The sequence below is a fragment of the Arachis hypogaea genome, chromosome 5 (genome assembly GCF_003086295.3).
Source record: "Arachis hypogaea cultivar Tifrunner chromosome 5, arahy.Tifrunner.gnm2.J5K5, whole genome shotgun sequence".
Taxonomy (NCBI): Eukaryota; Viridiplantae; Streptophyta; class Magnoliopsida; order Fabales; family Fabaceae; genus Arachis; species Arachis hypogaea.
In genome coordinates this window covers 102,000,524-102,015,646 of record NC_092040.1, presented here as the reverse complement: position 1 = coordinate 102,015,646, position 15,123 = coordinate 102,000,524, and the positions used below count along the sequence as shown (strand labels likewise).

The 15,123-nt window shown below is 31.1% G+C and overlaps 2 protein-coding genes across 4 annotated transcripts; one reads left to right on the top strand and one right to left on the bottom strand.

Moving 5' to 3' along the window:
• On the top strand, nucleotides 1-6,870 carry LOC112803890 (uncharacterized). The gene is made up of 5 exons (XM_072196073.1): nucleotides 1-353; nucleotides 2,817-3,058; nucleotides 4,134-4,213; nucleotides 4,733-4,819; nucleotides 5,659-6,870. Exons 1-5 carry the CDS (start codon nucleotides 1-3, stop codon nucleotides 6,622-6,624), a joined length of 1,728 nt encoding a protein of 575 aa, XP_072052174.1. The 3' UTR covers nucleotides 6,625-6,870.
• Nucleotides 6,871-7,380: 510 nt separating this feature from the next.
• On the bottom strand, nucleotides 7,381-14,372 carry LOC112802332 (phosphoethanolamine N-methyltransferase). Of its 3 annotated transcripts, none has more exons than XM_025845494.3 (12): nucleotides 14,055-14,372; nucleotides 13,721-13,854; nucleotides 11,118-11,255; nucleotides 10,877-11,014; nucleotides 10,557-10,700; nucleotides 10,223-10,333; nucleotides 9,967-10,108; nucleotides 8,915-9,195; nucleotides 8,267-8,428; nucleotides 8,124-8,177; nucleotides 7,959-8,033; nucleotides 7,381-7,708 (listed from the first exon to the last, which is right to left on the bottom strand). In XM_025845494.3, the coding sequence occupies exons 1-12, from the start codon at nucleotides 14,095-14,097 to the stop codon at nucleotides 7,610-7,612; spliced, it is 1,521 nt and encodes a 506-aa protein (XP_025701279.1). In that variant the 5' UTR covers nucleotides 14,098-14,372; the 3' UTR covers nucleotides 7,381-7,609. The 3 variants fall into 3 exon arrangements, with proteins under 3 accessions (XP_025701279.1, XP_029154323.1, XP_029154324.1); XM_029298490.2 differs by having other exon boundaries at nucleotides 13,721-13,957; nucleotides 14,055-14,221; XM_029298491.2 differs by lacking the exons at nucleotides 13,721-13,854; nucleotides 14,055-14,372 and adding an exon at nucleotides 11,335-11,446.
• Nucleotides 14,373-15,123: the final 751 nt, after the last annotated feature.

Here is a 15,123-nt window from a genome sequence, read left to right as displayed (position 1 = left end):
ATGGCAGAGAGTTCCGATGACGGTTTTCGGTGTTCTTTGCCATGGCGGAGGGGACGCTTCTTTTTCTTCTTCTTTGCCATGGCGGAAAGGGACACAGCGGCGAGGTGCTGCCATGGCAGAGGAAACATTTTCTTCTTTGCCATGGCGGAAAGGGATGCGGAAGGACACAACGGCATGTTGAAGAAGAAGAAGCGGCGAACTCGAGAACGTGGCGAGGTACTGCCATGGTGGAAGGGGATGCAGAAACGTGTTGAAGAAGAAGAAGCAGCGCACACGAAGAATGCGGCGAAGTGCAGCAGTGTGCCATGGCGGTCTTCTTCTTCAGCTGCCATGGCGGAAGGGAATGCATCGGTGTGTTGAAAAAGAAGAAGCAGCGAACACGAAGAAGAAGAAGAAGGAGGTTGTCAGAAACGTTGTTGGAGCTCTTTGTCATCATCGGAACTCTCTTCTCACAAGTCACAACCACATTAGCATTTTTCGTTCATTGTGACATCATCATTTTACAGTTGGGTGATTTTGTCAAATTTTAAAATTTTTTTAGGAGCTATTTTGTTAATAATAAAAGTTAGGTACTATTTTGTAATCGCCAAAATCTTTTAAGTACCAATTTAGTATTTACCTCAATATAAAATATTTCAATAAAAAATCTATTTAATACATGACATATTTGAAATCAAAATTAAAAAATATAAAATTCAAAATAAAGAGATAAAAATTATAATAAATAATTATTTCATATTTCATAATTTAGTTGTATTTAAAATTAAATTAACTAAATCCATAATAACTATTCAAAATTAAATTTGTAAATCAAACATTTAAAAAATCTATTTAAGAACATTACAACAAATATTAAGCAAAACAAAATATCTAGCATATTAAAAATTAAAATTTAAAAAATATAAAATTCAAAATAGAGAATAAAAATGTAATAAAATTTATTTCACATTTCATAATTTATTATTCTTTAAAATTAAATTAAATTAATTAATAAATCTATCTAGGAAAATTAATTTCTAAATCAAATATTTAAAAATTTTATTTAATAACATTGCAACTAATATTCAGAAGATACTAACAATATATTTTACTACCTAATAAAAACTAATCTGATAACTAATCTATTTTATGTTACTAAAACAACATTTATTATAGTCATATATAACAATACTAAATTTATAACAATACCCTAACTATAACTATATGCTTATTTATTTAAAAGTCGATCGTTCTAGTAATATGCTCGCGTTCAAGTAGTTCATGTCATCATCTCATACATCTACGTACGTCATAATGTTCAAGTACTTTAAGAATAACAAGAAAAATGTCCAAAAGAGAGAGAAAGAAAGCGTAAGAAAGAATGAAAGTGATATTCCTCACACTTTAACCGGCTTCCTTATAGAAGTGAGGATTAGACTTATCTTATTTATATTGTAAATAAATTGATGTCGAATATATCTCGTTTATAATGTAAACGAGATATGTCATGCGATATAAATTGATAAATAAGTTATAAATTCAATATATTGGTAAATGAAATAATTAAATTATTTTATGACTATAAGACATTTTTAAAATTTTCTAAGATATTGAATGTATAAAAATTATAAAAAATAATTTATATTTTCTATCAAAATTTTATTAATATTATCTTTAACAAGTCTCTTAGGAACATATATAAAATATCCTAAGTTTAATTATATTTTTATATAGTATTTAATTTATATTAAAATTTAAATATTTCATTAATTAATAGAATATTTACAAAGCTAAAATATATAATAGGGTAATTTACAAATAAATTAAATTGAGTTACTTTGATTTATGTGTATTTGTATAAACTATAAATCGAATGTGTCTGATTCGGTTTATTTAGATTTGTTTAAGATAGTCATGTAATTATTTTTATTTAGAATATTTGAATAATTTTAATATTTATTTATTTTATTAACGTAAATTACTCTATTTAGTATAATATTATTGATATTGGATTTGACCCATTCGATTTTGGTCCTATCTCAAAAAATAAATCTAATTTAAAAAATAAATTTTTTTATTTGTTTTGAAAAATATTTTCTATTCATTTTAAAAAAAATTACAATATTTAGACAAATCAACTTATTATAGAATTGAATTTGATTTGGTGATTTATTATACTTGAACAATGAAAATGACCTTTTGACAAGTTTATCTCCATAAGTAAATAAAAGTTATCCCAATTAAATGATGTATCAATGTATCATCTAGCAAAAAAAAAACTAATGAGTAATGTATAAATTTATAAGAATAACTAAAATTATTCACTAACTTAAGTAAACAAATAAATTCTTAAAAATTTATATTTTTGACAACTTAATTTTTGAAAAAAATTAAAAAAATCTTCTATGATAATAAATATAAATAAATTAGTTTAAATTAAAATTTTTTACTCTAATCACAAAAATTAATTTAAAAATAATATATTTATTATTTTATTCTAAAAATTTTATTAATATTTTATTTTTTAAAAATTATTTTATCTAAAATATAAATCCTTTAGAAGTAATTTGTCACCTTACTCTTATTTTAAATAAGTAAGGATTTAATAAAAAAAAATCATGATTCTGAAAATTGGGTCGAACTGATTGGTCAAATCAATTTAACTGCTAATATAAACGGTTCGATCCATTATTCAAAACCGTTGAAAAAAAAACCGTTCAAAAATCGTCGGATTGATTGAGAATCGATCGGTTGAATCGGATCAGTAATCGACCGGTTCGAATAAAACGACGCCGTTTTTTATTTGTAAAAAAAAAAATAATAACAGATCCTTGAAGTGCGAACCAACCCCACTTGTTCCCCCAATTCATTCGTCACTCACTCACCCTGGACTGGAGAACTCTGAACTCTGAAGCAAAGGGAACCCTATCCCTTCTTCGCCGCCGCCGGTCCCAGGTCGTCAGCGCCGCCGCCGTCCCCAGGTCCTCAGCGCCGCCGCTTCTTCCTCTTCCCCGTGTCCAGAACCCAGTTGCTCGGCACGTCCTCTTCATCTTTGCTGGCTTCTCGGCACGGAACCCAGGTTAGTGGCTTCTCGTCTTCATCTTCACTGAGGGCTCGGTCTTCTTGGTTTGAAGTTCCGAAATTGTTGTTCTTCGGTCTTCTTCGGTATTCTTCAATTTTTGTTCCATTTTTCTTCAATTCTTCTTCTTTGGTCTTGGTTTGAAGTTTGGTTCTGAATGTTTTGTAAATTGTAATTTCCTGTTGTTGATGGATCTGTCTTGTACTCTTGAATTTGCTGGTTGCTGATGGGTGAAATTTTACAAATTTGCAAATTTGTATCTAATTGTTTTGAACTTCTGATTGCTCTGTTACTCTGTTAAATCATGTGTATTAAAATAAACTTACTCTGTAATATCATTTGTATCAACCAGAACACCTAATACTTACTCTTTTACTCTGTTTTAGTGTTTTCTAATTGCTCGATGGCTCTGATAGATAGTGTTTTACTGGTTCACCAGTTGCTGATGGCTCCTAATTTTTTTGTTCATATTTGCTCATGTTCTGTGGCTGTGGCTGTTTTTAATTTCTGTGATTTTTTTTTCATTGATTTCTGTGGCTTAGGCTGTTTTTACTGGTTCATATTTTTTTATTTTTCATTGTGCTGCGGCTGTTTATAATTTCTGTGGCTTGGGCTGTTTTTACTGGTTCATATTTTTTGATTTTTCGTTGTGCTGTGGCTGTTTATAATTGCTCGATGGCTCTGATAGTGTTTTACTGGTTTTGTGCTTCTGCTCATTGATTTTGTGCTGCTGCTGTTTTCAGTTTCAAAAATTTTTGTTGAAATTTTCTTGCTGTGGCAAAAATTAGAAATCAAATCATTATTGAAAATTTTTTATTTTTGTTTATCTTTATTGATTTCAGGTTTAGTGTGGTTACTTTATGCTTGTTATATAATGTTTGTTGCTGGATGCTGATTGTTCTTGATTCTTGGCTCTGTTTAGTCTCTTGTTTTCATGAATCAGCATTTAGTCAAGCAAAGCCACATAACTTTGTGCTAAAAAGCATGATATTCATTACTCTAAAAGTTGTTATTGGTTTGAGATGGAAACTTGATCTGTGTAAACACTCATTAATATGTTTACAACTTATTTCAGATTGCTGCACTAAATCAATTGAGAGATATATTTGGAATTTTGGATTGGACAAACGCGAAGCAGAAGCCATTTCACTTGATGTTAGTTTGGTACTTGATGTTAGTTTAGAAGAAGAAGCCATTTTGGAGTGAAATCAGTTTTACATCTTATAAGTTTGTTGCTTGTTGACCGTACTAGATTAGTAGGAAAATCTTCACCAAAAGCTATAATTATACTTTAGGATGTATATTTATAATTTATTTATTATTTTATTTTAAAATGGTTTTTTTCGGTTGAACCACGGTTGGACCGGTTAAACCAGTGAACCAGTGACTAGAACGGTTCGATGACTGGTCCGGTTCTCAGAACCTTGATAAAGATAAAACATATTAATTTTGAGTGCGAGGGTATGGGAATGTGAAGTGAGAAGGGAGAAGGGAGAAGGGAGAAGGCAAAAACCTTGGTATCGTAGCAGAGCACATAGTGTGGGAACCCCCAAATGGTTGTTCTCATACTTGTACCAAAATCTGCACTCTACATGTTTGAATCTTTGCTCATTGATGATGTTATCGATTGCTTCAAATATAACAACTTCGAGGTTCCTTTGTTATTCTCTACAGCAGCTGCAGCAGCAACAACTTGTTCTCTCTGTGTCTCGTTTTCACTCCGCCCTCACCTTCCACCTTCCACTCTCCTCTTACCCTTTGGTTGGTACCTTCTCCCCGTTCCTAATTGTTTTCATTTTTGTATTCAAGTTCATAATTTCATTTTGAAGAAGTAATCACTGCTCTCTGAATTATTGGAAAGTCTTGTTTTTTACATATTCTGCACTGCAAGAGTACACATATACTGTGATGATTGGGACATTAAAAGTAAAATGAAATAAAGGATTTGATCCAATGAGATTAACCTAATGTCAAGTATAGCATTTGTAGTTTTGGAATAGTGCTGCTAATGTTTGTTCAGCTAATTTAAAGTGTTATTTGGGTTGTGATTGGTTTTGAAAAGAGAACAAGACAAGGCATTAAAAAGACAAAAATTAGTATTTTTGTATTTTGTTTGATATAAACTAAATATAAAAAGTCCAATTTACTCTCAGTTTTTTCACACAAAAGCTTCAGGAAGAAAAATATAATAATAAAAAATGTAATTACAAAAAATTAATAAGAAAAATAAAAGAAAAAACAAAAAAATAAGTTGTGTTTCTTATTAGTATTTGTGTCTTTTTTGTCAAGAAAGATATAAAATACACTAAATCAGTATTTCAGAACACAATGTCTGTCTCCATGTAATAATTTTGTGTCTTTGTGTCTTGGCTTAGTGGATAAACGCAGCTGGATACAAATAGTTTTCACATGTTATTATTGTCTTGGACTACCATTAGTTTAACAATCTTTTCATGAAAACCATACAATTAATTAGTCTAATTAGTGATGACTCTCTTCCCAATGTAGTTATATATCATTTCTGGTCTCAATTCTCAGTCAATCTCTTTTGAATCTGTCTGATTTTAATCAGCAAAACTTAATTCATTGGCAATTTTTAGTTTTTTTCAACAGCGGCATCTCCTGACAAAGAGATAGCAGCAGAGAAAGTCTTGAAGGAATTTCATGCCACAATTGAAAATGCGGCAGCATCAAGTGTCAAAGGTTATGCTGCATATATTGATAAGATGTGCAAGATTGGAAATCTTTCTGCTGTGAGTCAAATGCTACAAGCTTTACAAGACAGGAACATTTCTGTTCCCCCTAATGTGTATATTGTCTTCTTAGCAGAGGCAAGTCAGAAGAATGACATAGACCTTTCGTGTCAAGCCTTCAAGAAATTATTGCTGTCCATTAAATCCCCAAGTGCAGCTTCATGTCTTAGTTTTGCCCAGGCTTTCACAAAAGCCAATGGTTGTATCGAGCTACTCAGATTCATTGAAGAAGTATCAGAAATAACTTGTTCGAGTACGTCATTTGTAAACAAGATCATTTTCGCCCTTGCCAAAAGTGGACAGAAGGATAAGGCCTTGGTGATATTTGATTATCTTAAGAGTCGTAACTATAGTCTTGACTTGGTCACATATAATATTGTTCTAGATATATTGGGCCGTACAGGTCGTGTGGATGAAATGCTTGATGTGTTTGCAACCATGAAGGAAGCTGGTTTTGTCCCGGATATTGTTTCTTATAATACTGTATTGAATGGATTGCGGAAGGCTGGAAGAACAGACATGTGTATTGTGTATTTTAAGGAAATGAGTGAGAATGGCATCGAACCGGATTTGCTTACATATACTGCATTAATTGAGAGTTTCGGCAGATCAGGAAATGCTGAGGAATCTTTGAAATGCTTCAGGGAGATGAAACTGAAGGGGATCCTCCCTTCAATATACATCTATCGATCGCTAATCAATAATTTAAACAAATCAGGAAAGGTTGAGTTGGCAAAAGAGCTTCTAGAGGAGATGAATTCGTCTTCTACTCGTCTAGCTGGTCCCGAAGATTTCAAGCATAAAAGAAGATGAAGAAACAAGCTGACTGAGGGTCCCGAAGTGCGTTAGTTATGTTGGTATGCTGTTCTCTGTCATTTCTTAGTTGTAATAGCATTGCCGTAGGAAGCTGACCCTCATGCATGTCTTTGAGATTGAATTGTTAGATATGTGCAAAGGAAAAGTGTAGTATTGAATATTGATCAATTCATTTTGTTCTTTACTTATTGGAATGATCAGCTAATTTGTTGAGGCACATAATGAAATTTGCTTCTTCCAACACTTCTCGGATGAAACCAGTGCTTAATTGTTTAAGCATCCAGCATAAAAACTATAGTTGGCTTATATTTGAATGAAGGAAAATATGAATAATGGCTAGCCTTATAGATATTTAACAGCTAGTATAGAAAAATAACCTTAGCTCTTTCTTTCTGGGATCACACTTTCTCTATACTGTTTAACAAGTTTGGTTCAGTTGCAATTTCTAAAGCTCCTCTGTTAATTCTAAAACCCCAGGAAGAATCCAAAACCAAATCATTCAAGCTTGTTTGTTTTACCTTTTGAGGGATGTCAAACATATGTCTCATACAAATAATATTTTTGCTTCACATTGAAGTGCACTGAGTGAGAAGCACGTTTTCTACTTTTATAATAAACAAAATGTGAATCAAACAAGAACCATTCTTAGCATAGAACTGATTATAGTTTCTACTGTATTCTACCATCTCTGATTCACATCTACTTTTGAAGGTGGCCAATTTCATTAAAGCCGAAACAATTGAAAACAGGATATTGAAATTGATTTTAGCATAGAATTAGAACTCATAAAATGAAGTGAACATCACATTCAAGCAGAAGAGGGGGCATAAAAAGCTTTTCTCCTGGTGCTAAACCCACAAAGATTTTGTCCATCTAAATATACAAATAACAACAGAATAATATCCAAAATATATCATAGGGAAATCTCTAATCACATTGAACTAAAAATGGCTATAACATGACATATCATGATAAATAAGTATCAATTTTTCTTGGCAATGAACAAGCCCCATTTCTGCTCCCCAGCTGCACCTCTAATCTGCTTGGCCCTCCATCTCTCAACAATCTCATTGTAGTCTTCCTGCAATTAGTGATTCCAGTCATCAATGTTTCGAAATTAGAAACAATTATATTTAAATAAGCAGCACCTAAGTCTTATTCGAAATATATAACTTTATAAATGTTCCTCTGAGAGTTAGGATCTTGGAAGGGAAGGGAGAAAAGGAATGGCTTGATGAATAAAATCGAGTCAATTTCACTCTCCTAGTCCCCTCCTTGTCTTCTCTTCCTTTTCATGATCTCAACTAATAGATACACCCCAAGGAACTCACCTCAGAGAATTCATCAATGAAATAATGCTTCTTGTTCTCAAGGGCATTTAGCTCCTGTTGTAGTGTTTTCATGAACTGAAATCACACAAGTACCAATTTTATTGTATCTTCAGAAGAACAATTTGATTAAATGTCAAAGAAAGTAAATTGTAGTATTTGACAAACCAATTCTGTTTGGTCCTCAGCAATTACATCATCGAATCCAGCATTCTTAAGCATCTGTGTAGGAAACAAGGGACATGTCTTAAAATAAATGTAGGCAAGAATAAATTATGTTGTCACTAATATCTTACAGTATGCTACCATACCTGATAATATGCTTCCATGTCATGGATATAATATCCTCCTTTTTTAATGTAGGCTTCACATTCTAATGATATGCTTCCAGCTCGTTTGCAATAATCAGTAATTAGAAGTGTACCTCCATGCTTCAACCACTTATAAAATGATTCAAACAGTGTCGGTTTATCCTGCATTAAACCACAGAAAATAGCTGAGGATAAGCTTCAGAAATGAAAGGAAAGAATATTTCAAGCAGACTCAAAAAAAAAAAAAATATCGATCAAACTAAAATCTAGAACTACAATTTATTTGATAAAACTTAAGTTTGATCTCACTGTTCTAAAATATACTCATCAAAATCTCAACCATGAGCACTGAATGAGCTAAATATATATATTTTTTGTCATCCCTAAATTTTAGCATTTAGTGATACCTCCCTGATCCTTTGAATTACATAGATTGTTTTCTAATTGAAGAACGATATGTCTATATATTTTGTTATGGGACATCATGCTGACTTATACTTCATGCACCATTGAATGAGATGTCAATCCCACTTAGATTCGTCACATCCTAATTAATAGTAGATGGAGTGTTTTGTTTACATGGTATCCCATATGATATATTTACACATAATACAAGTTCTTATTAAAACACCAAAGATGGTTCCTTACTTTGATGTGTAACATGGCATCACGAGTGTAGATTACATCAAATGTATTCTTGGGATATGTTTTTCTGGTGCAATCGGCACATTCAAATTCAACCGTGCATTTGAGTCCAATGACACGTTCAATGGCAAGAGAAATCATATTTATGGAGAGATCAATCCCAACAACATCAACATCAAAATTTTCAGCCATGTAAATGTCACCTCCTCCGGTACCACAACCGACATCCAATACTTTCTGACCCGGTTTCAGTCCCAACTTTGAAACAATTTCCTTTGTTGTTTCTGCTCAAGCAATAAGCAACCATATATTAGAAATATCAGAAAGCTATGATCAACCTGATTCCTAAAATAAATAGGTGACAAATTAGCACAATAGACTTTGACATTCTTCTGAAAGAAACAGTGTCCTAAGTATGATAATCTTTCTGATTTAAAATAACAGTCAATTTGCATAAAGTCATGCATTAGAAAATCAATATACACATTATCCGTTACTGTATCACTTTGTTCATTATTTACTGTTATTCTAAAACAGAGATAGTATATATTAACCAATCCAAGAGCAAAATATGATGACAAAAAGCTAGAGAGCACTGAATTAAGAATAAGAGGTCGGGAAATGTAGGATTTGCTATCTCCTTAGTCAGGGAATTAATCATTTTAATGTGATGTTATATATTTCAGCTTCCATCCATCTTTGTAATGAATTGATTTTACTTGGCAAGCAAACATCAAACCTTTTAGTCTTCCATGTCAACTAAAGGGAATGAAAAAAAAACTTTATAGGATTACAAGATATGAGGAGAGAAAGGTAAATATATTTATAAATTTGTAATATTAAAAAGTGTGCTTTTAATTTTCTTGTTCAAGAGAGTTAAGAAATTTTATTATTGTTAATTAAGAAATTCATTGGTTTTATTGTATCGTGGGAGAGTATTGTCATCAACCCTATAACAACAAAGTGTGGAGACAAATATCTCTGTAAAGAAAGCGATCTAATCGTGTCTTGAAACCATCTTCGTATACCCAACAATATCAAGATTCAAGACATACCAAGTCCTCCTGTGCTCACAAAACCTTGGCCATAAACTTGCTCATATCTTAAGATATCCTTATGACTGTACTCCACACTGTCTAAGAACCTCTGGAACCCTTTATCATCTTGTGACCTGACTTTTTTCCATATCCAGCAAATCTGCATAAAAGGAGTTGTCACGTATTAATTAAAAACATAAAAAATAAATAAGTCATGTAGTTTCAGCTAACTGATCAAGCTAAAATTAGATAAATAGAAAGGCAGCTCTGTTGCCTGGTTTTGATTCTTCTTATTTCTGACATAAGCTCCAATGCATTTACAGCCAACAAGGGAAAGCTCATAGGAATCCCCTGTTTCATCATTCATATGGCACTCTTTATATACCTGCATGAAAAACGGGAGGGAGACCTTTTATATGACACTAATTATGCAATTGAACATTTTGAATAATATCAATTATGCTGCACAAAGGTACTTTTATTTAATATGAAGGTCCATTCTCTAAAATACAAGCCAAGACTTTCCATTTGATTTCAAAATCAATGTCAACTTCATATTTATTCAAGTAAATGGTTCAAGGGAAGTAATAGTTACTTTCAGAACAAACCTTCGTGTAAAATCTGGGTTCCCTGTAGTGAGTTGGGTTGTATTTTCTCTTGGAATCTCCAGATTGATGGAAACAAGATTCCCTGAAGAATATATATCCACCAACCTTTAACCATTTGATCATCCTTTCAGCTAGATTCTCAACCTGAGATGAGCCAGGGGAAAATAAAAGCCTTAACCAAGCCATAATACAACACAGATAAGAAAAAAGTGTGACAATGATTCAATAGCTTTCTGTGTCAATGATTCAATAGCTTTCTTTCACAAAACAGCAGTAGAACAAAATTTATGACAATCTACAAGTGAAATTCAATAGCTCACCTCTTTATCTGAAAGATACATAAGCAACCAATTTGAGAATATCAAATCAATTGATCCTTCAGAAATATGCAAGTTTGGGGATGTGACATCAGCACACATGAACTTGACATTCTTCTGGTGTCCATTAATGCTTTCATTCTGCAGAAATATTATTTAGCAAGATGAAAGAAAAATATTCATGAACCAAAAGTTTTACTTGTATCAGCCATAAATGTACAGTGTGGTAAGAGACAATAGTTACCTTCTTGATTGCACTCTCAATGAAGTCCACTGCAAGCAGCTGGCCAGCTTTCTTGGCCAATTCACCTGTAAATCTTCCAATACCTGCTCCCAGCTCTAAAACTGATTTTCCTTCATATGCTGGTAATAGAGACAGTACCTAAGTAATGTGAATTAAAAAATAGATGAGTTACATAACAACTGAAAAATAAAGAAAAGATGGTCAAAGGATAAATCACTATGACAGAAAAATGGTACACAAGGAAGTTTGCAAGACTCAGTCTCATCCTATGCTGTTTCAATTATCTAAAATGAAAGCTGCCGAATAATCAAGTCAAGAAAAAATAAAAGAAGGAACTATAGCTCAAATTATAATTACCAGCAAAATAGATGATAATAACTATTTGTTCTCTCAATAAATGACATGTCTTCTAGTCTCAGGGCACTTATTAAACTATTAAAGTGTTAAATAAGAAAATATTTTATTGAAAATTTAAAGTTTTGAAGTTTTCAATGCTTTTACACAGTATATTTATTGAAAAATAAATTAAAATAACTTTCAACCAGCACTTTTTTTTTAATTATTTTTCATCATCACAAATTAAAATTTTATATTATTTGGCACAGAAAAATTGATAGATACAGCTTGTTAGCCTAAAATAATGAATCCTAAAAGGAGGAAGAGTGCAAACATTTAGTTGTTTTTTTAAGCACTTTCTACTGGGTCCTTTTGTTTGTTCAGTATACATGTCTCATGCCATAGCAACCTCAACTGTACCATGAACCAGACAATAATATTAAAAAGCTAATTCAGCGTCTCAATGATTAGTAATATTAATATATCAGTGCTATACTGTTTTATTTCACTATATATTATTCAATTTGTGTTACCAAAGTTTAATACTGCAATGTCATATAAATGACAGAACATACTAAATTCACATGTAATACACAAAAATGTTATTATCATACATGTATATAGAACAAGCTATTAGGCGTAGCCAAGATATGCATTTTTAATTTTCTTTCATAGAAAGAAGATGGATATAAGGTAAATATTATAATATGGCTTCAATGTGAGTAAATAACTAAATGCTTATGGTTTTCCTTGTCATATATAAAACTGTGAATGATATGTAAATAGGATTTAATTAGCATGTGTTCTTAAATTATCAATTATAAAAATTTTTATTAAAAAAGACACAAAGTTTAACTTTTTAAATATTTATTGCGTATCTATGAAGATAAAAGTTTTAAATTTTTTACTTTTTTACTAATAATAATATAAATATATTAGCTAAACCCTAGTAAGTAATATGTTGAAAATTAATATGACTTTTACAGATAAGTAAGTGTAGCGATTCACGTCGTACACAAAAAAAAAATCCATTATATATATAAATTGACATATAAAGCAAAAATCATTATAAAATTTGGTAGAGATTTAGATAAAAACGTTTAAAATATTTTTAAATAAAGACAATTGATCTTGTTTATTGAATAGATTGTCATGTATTAAATTTTTTGACACCAAATATAAATGAAAAGTATCATTTTTATTAAAAAGTGTTGTTAATTTGTTATATTCTTGATATTGTTAATTCAACTTTGATGCTAATTTTTTAATTTGTTTAGAATTTAAATTTTCAACAAATATTTTATTAGAGGATTGTTTTATTTTTATTATCTTTTATAAATTTTATAATATTATTTTTCTGCTTTCAGTTCATTATTGTTTTGATGCTTTTTCTTATTTTGTGAATTTAATAATTTTTTACGAGTTTAGTTTTTATTTATCATTTTTATAATTTTTTTAATAATCTTTTTCTTTAATTTTTAAAGATTTATATTTTAATTTACTAATTTTTATTGTTGATTGTTTTATTTGTAGTCTAATAATTCTTATTTATTTTTTATTTTTTGAATAAAGTTTATTGTGAAATTAAAATTTTAAAAAAATTATTTTATATTAATTTAAGAAATTTAGTATCGTTTGAATTATTATTAGTTAGAATAATTAATATAATTATTTTTTCTCGTAGATCTTCAATTTTATTTATAATTTATATTTTTATTATTAACCTACGTTTTTTAATCGCGGCCAAATAAAGCAGTTAAAAAAAATTTGTTTTTATACGAGTGTTGGCCATAAAAATGAACAAAATGAAAATACTTAACAAAGTGTTGGGGACCAGGCCAGTTAACAATCAAAGATAAAAGCTACAAAATTGTGAATGATAGTACGTAATATGTTTCCAGCAATATAAACATAAGAAGAAAGTGTACAGCTGTTGAAAATTAATAATCCGTATAATTGGTTATAGATAGAAATAATAAAGGCATAAGTTTACATCCCAAAATATACAAGCATAAGAACACATATAACATATTTTTGTGTGTTTACTTAAAAGTTAAAACGCATCACTCTGTACTCTTGTATATTTATTCATTATTTGCCCCAATGTTTCCTGTTTTTATTTAAGTTTAAATGTTGCATATTGACAATGTAAAAGTTATATTATTCAACAGCATGCTTATATTTATATAAAAATTGAGATTAAAGATAATTAAGGAAAACGAATAGAGAGAAATGAAGGTAGGGAATGAAGGAAGAGAAGCAGTTACTTCGGGTCTTTCTTCCTTGTCGAGATCAGAGGCGTTTGAATCGAGCATCATTGACTCCACCGACAAATCTGCAGAATGCTCAATCCAATAGCTTCTCTGAACGCACCGTTCATCTCTACCACCACCTCTATTATCTTCATTCATAATCATCATAACCACATTCAGTAATTAACCACTTCGTCCATGCATACAATCACATTAACGTCAATTAATTCGTTTACTTAATTACGTTCAATTCTACAAGTACAGAAAGAGTGTTCAATTTAATTTAATTTGCAGTGTGTATGTGTACGGAAGAAATTAAGAAAAGGAAAAGGGGGCTGAATTTTGTGACCTTGCGGCGTCGTAGCAGCCAGTGAAGGCATCATAACATTCATGGCTGCGGAATGACGAAATTGAAACGGTGGAAGAAGCAAGGCAAGCTTTGCGAGTAGTTTTAACTTTTAATTAATTTGAGCGAAGAGAGAGAAGAGAGAATGAAGGTGTAAGGTTTCATGTGACGTTAATTGCAGCAGCAGCTTCAACTATTTATAGCAACACGCACCACGCAACGCCATACTGCCATACCATGGATCCTCTTTCATATATATATATATATCACAAAAATATTAATACTGATTAATATTTCAGAACGAGAAATACTAGAGGGATTAAGGAGATAATGAGTAATTTTGACAATGTATACACCACTTTTAATAAAAGTATTTATCTCAAATTTCTATATAAATAATTACAAATTCTGTTAAAGAGACCATGAATAATCTTGACAACGTGTACAATAGATTTTAAATTTGATTTAATATATAAAAAAAAAACAAACAATTATTTCAAAAAATTTATCCAAGCACCATCCGCTCCCAAACCGTCTGCTACCCCACCCTCATTAATCTTCTCATTTCTCCGGCGTTAGCAGTTTCTTTCACCGACCATCAAAAAATAACCATCCACATAGTTATTAAAATAATTATCTAACTACTTAATAAAATGACAATTTACTATTTGTTAATTGTATATACATTAAAATAATCATCTACATACCTAGTGAATTGAATATCTAATTACGGAGCTTGTTAATTTAATTTCACTGGAATACTCATACATTAATCTTCCCGAACAGCCACTACATCAGCTTCGTCTTCTCGCAAACTAACTTTGTCACTGTCAACTTCACATGGATCAGATTCTCTATCATTGAGAGCGTCGCATAAACTGCGACTGAGTCGTCAGGATTATAATCGTTAATCCGATGGAGAATTTGCACCAAGAGCTCGAGAACACTGTTCTCTATCAAAGCATCAACTAAAATCTTAGCCGGTTCATCATTGTGGTCGAGGACATCCTCGTCAATGAGGTCCTGGAGGAGCGGAACGACATCGATGGCGATGTCAGTTTGTCGTGGTTGA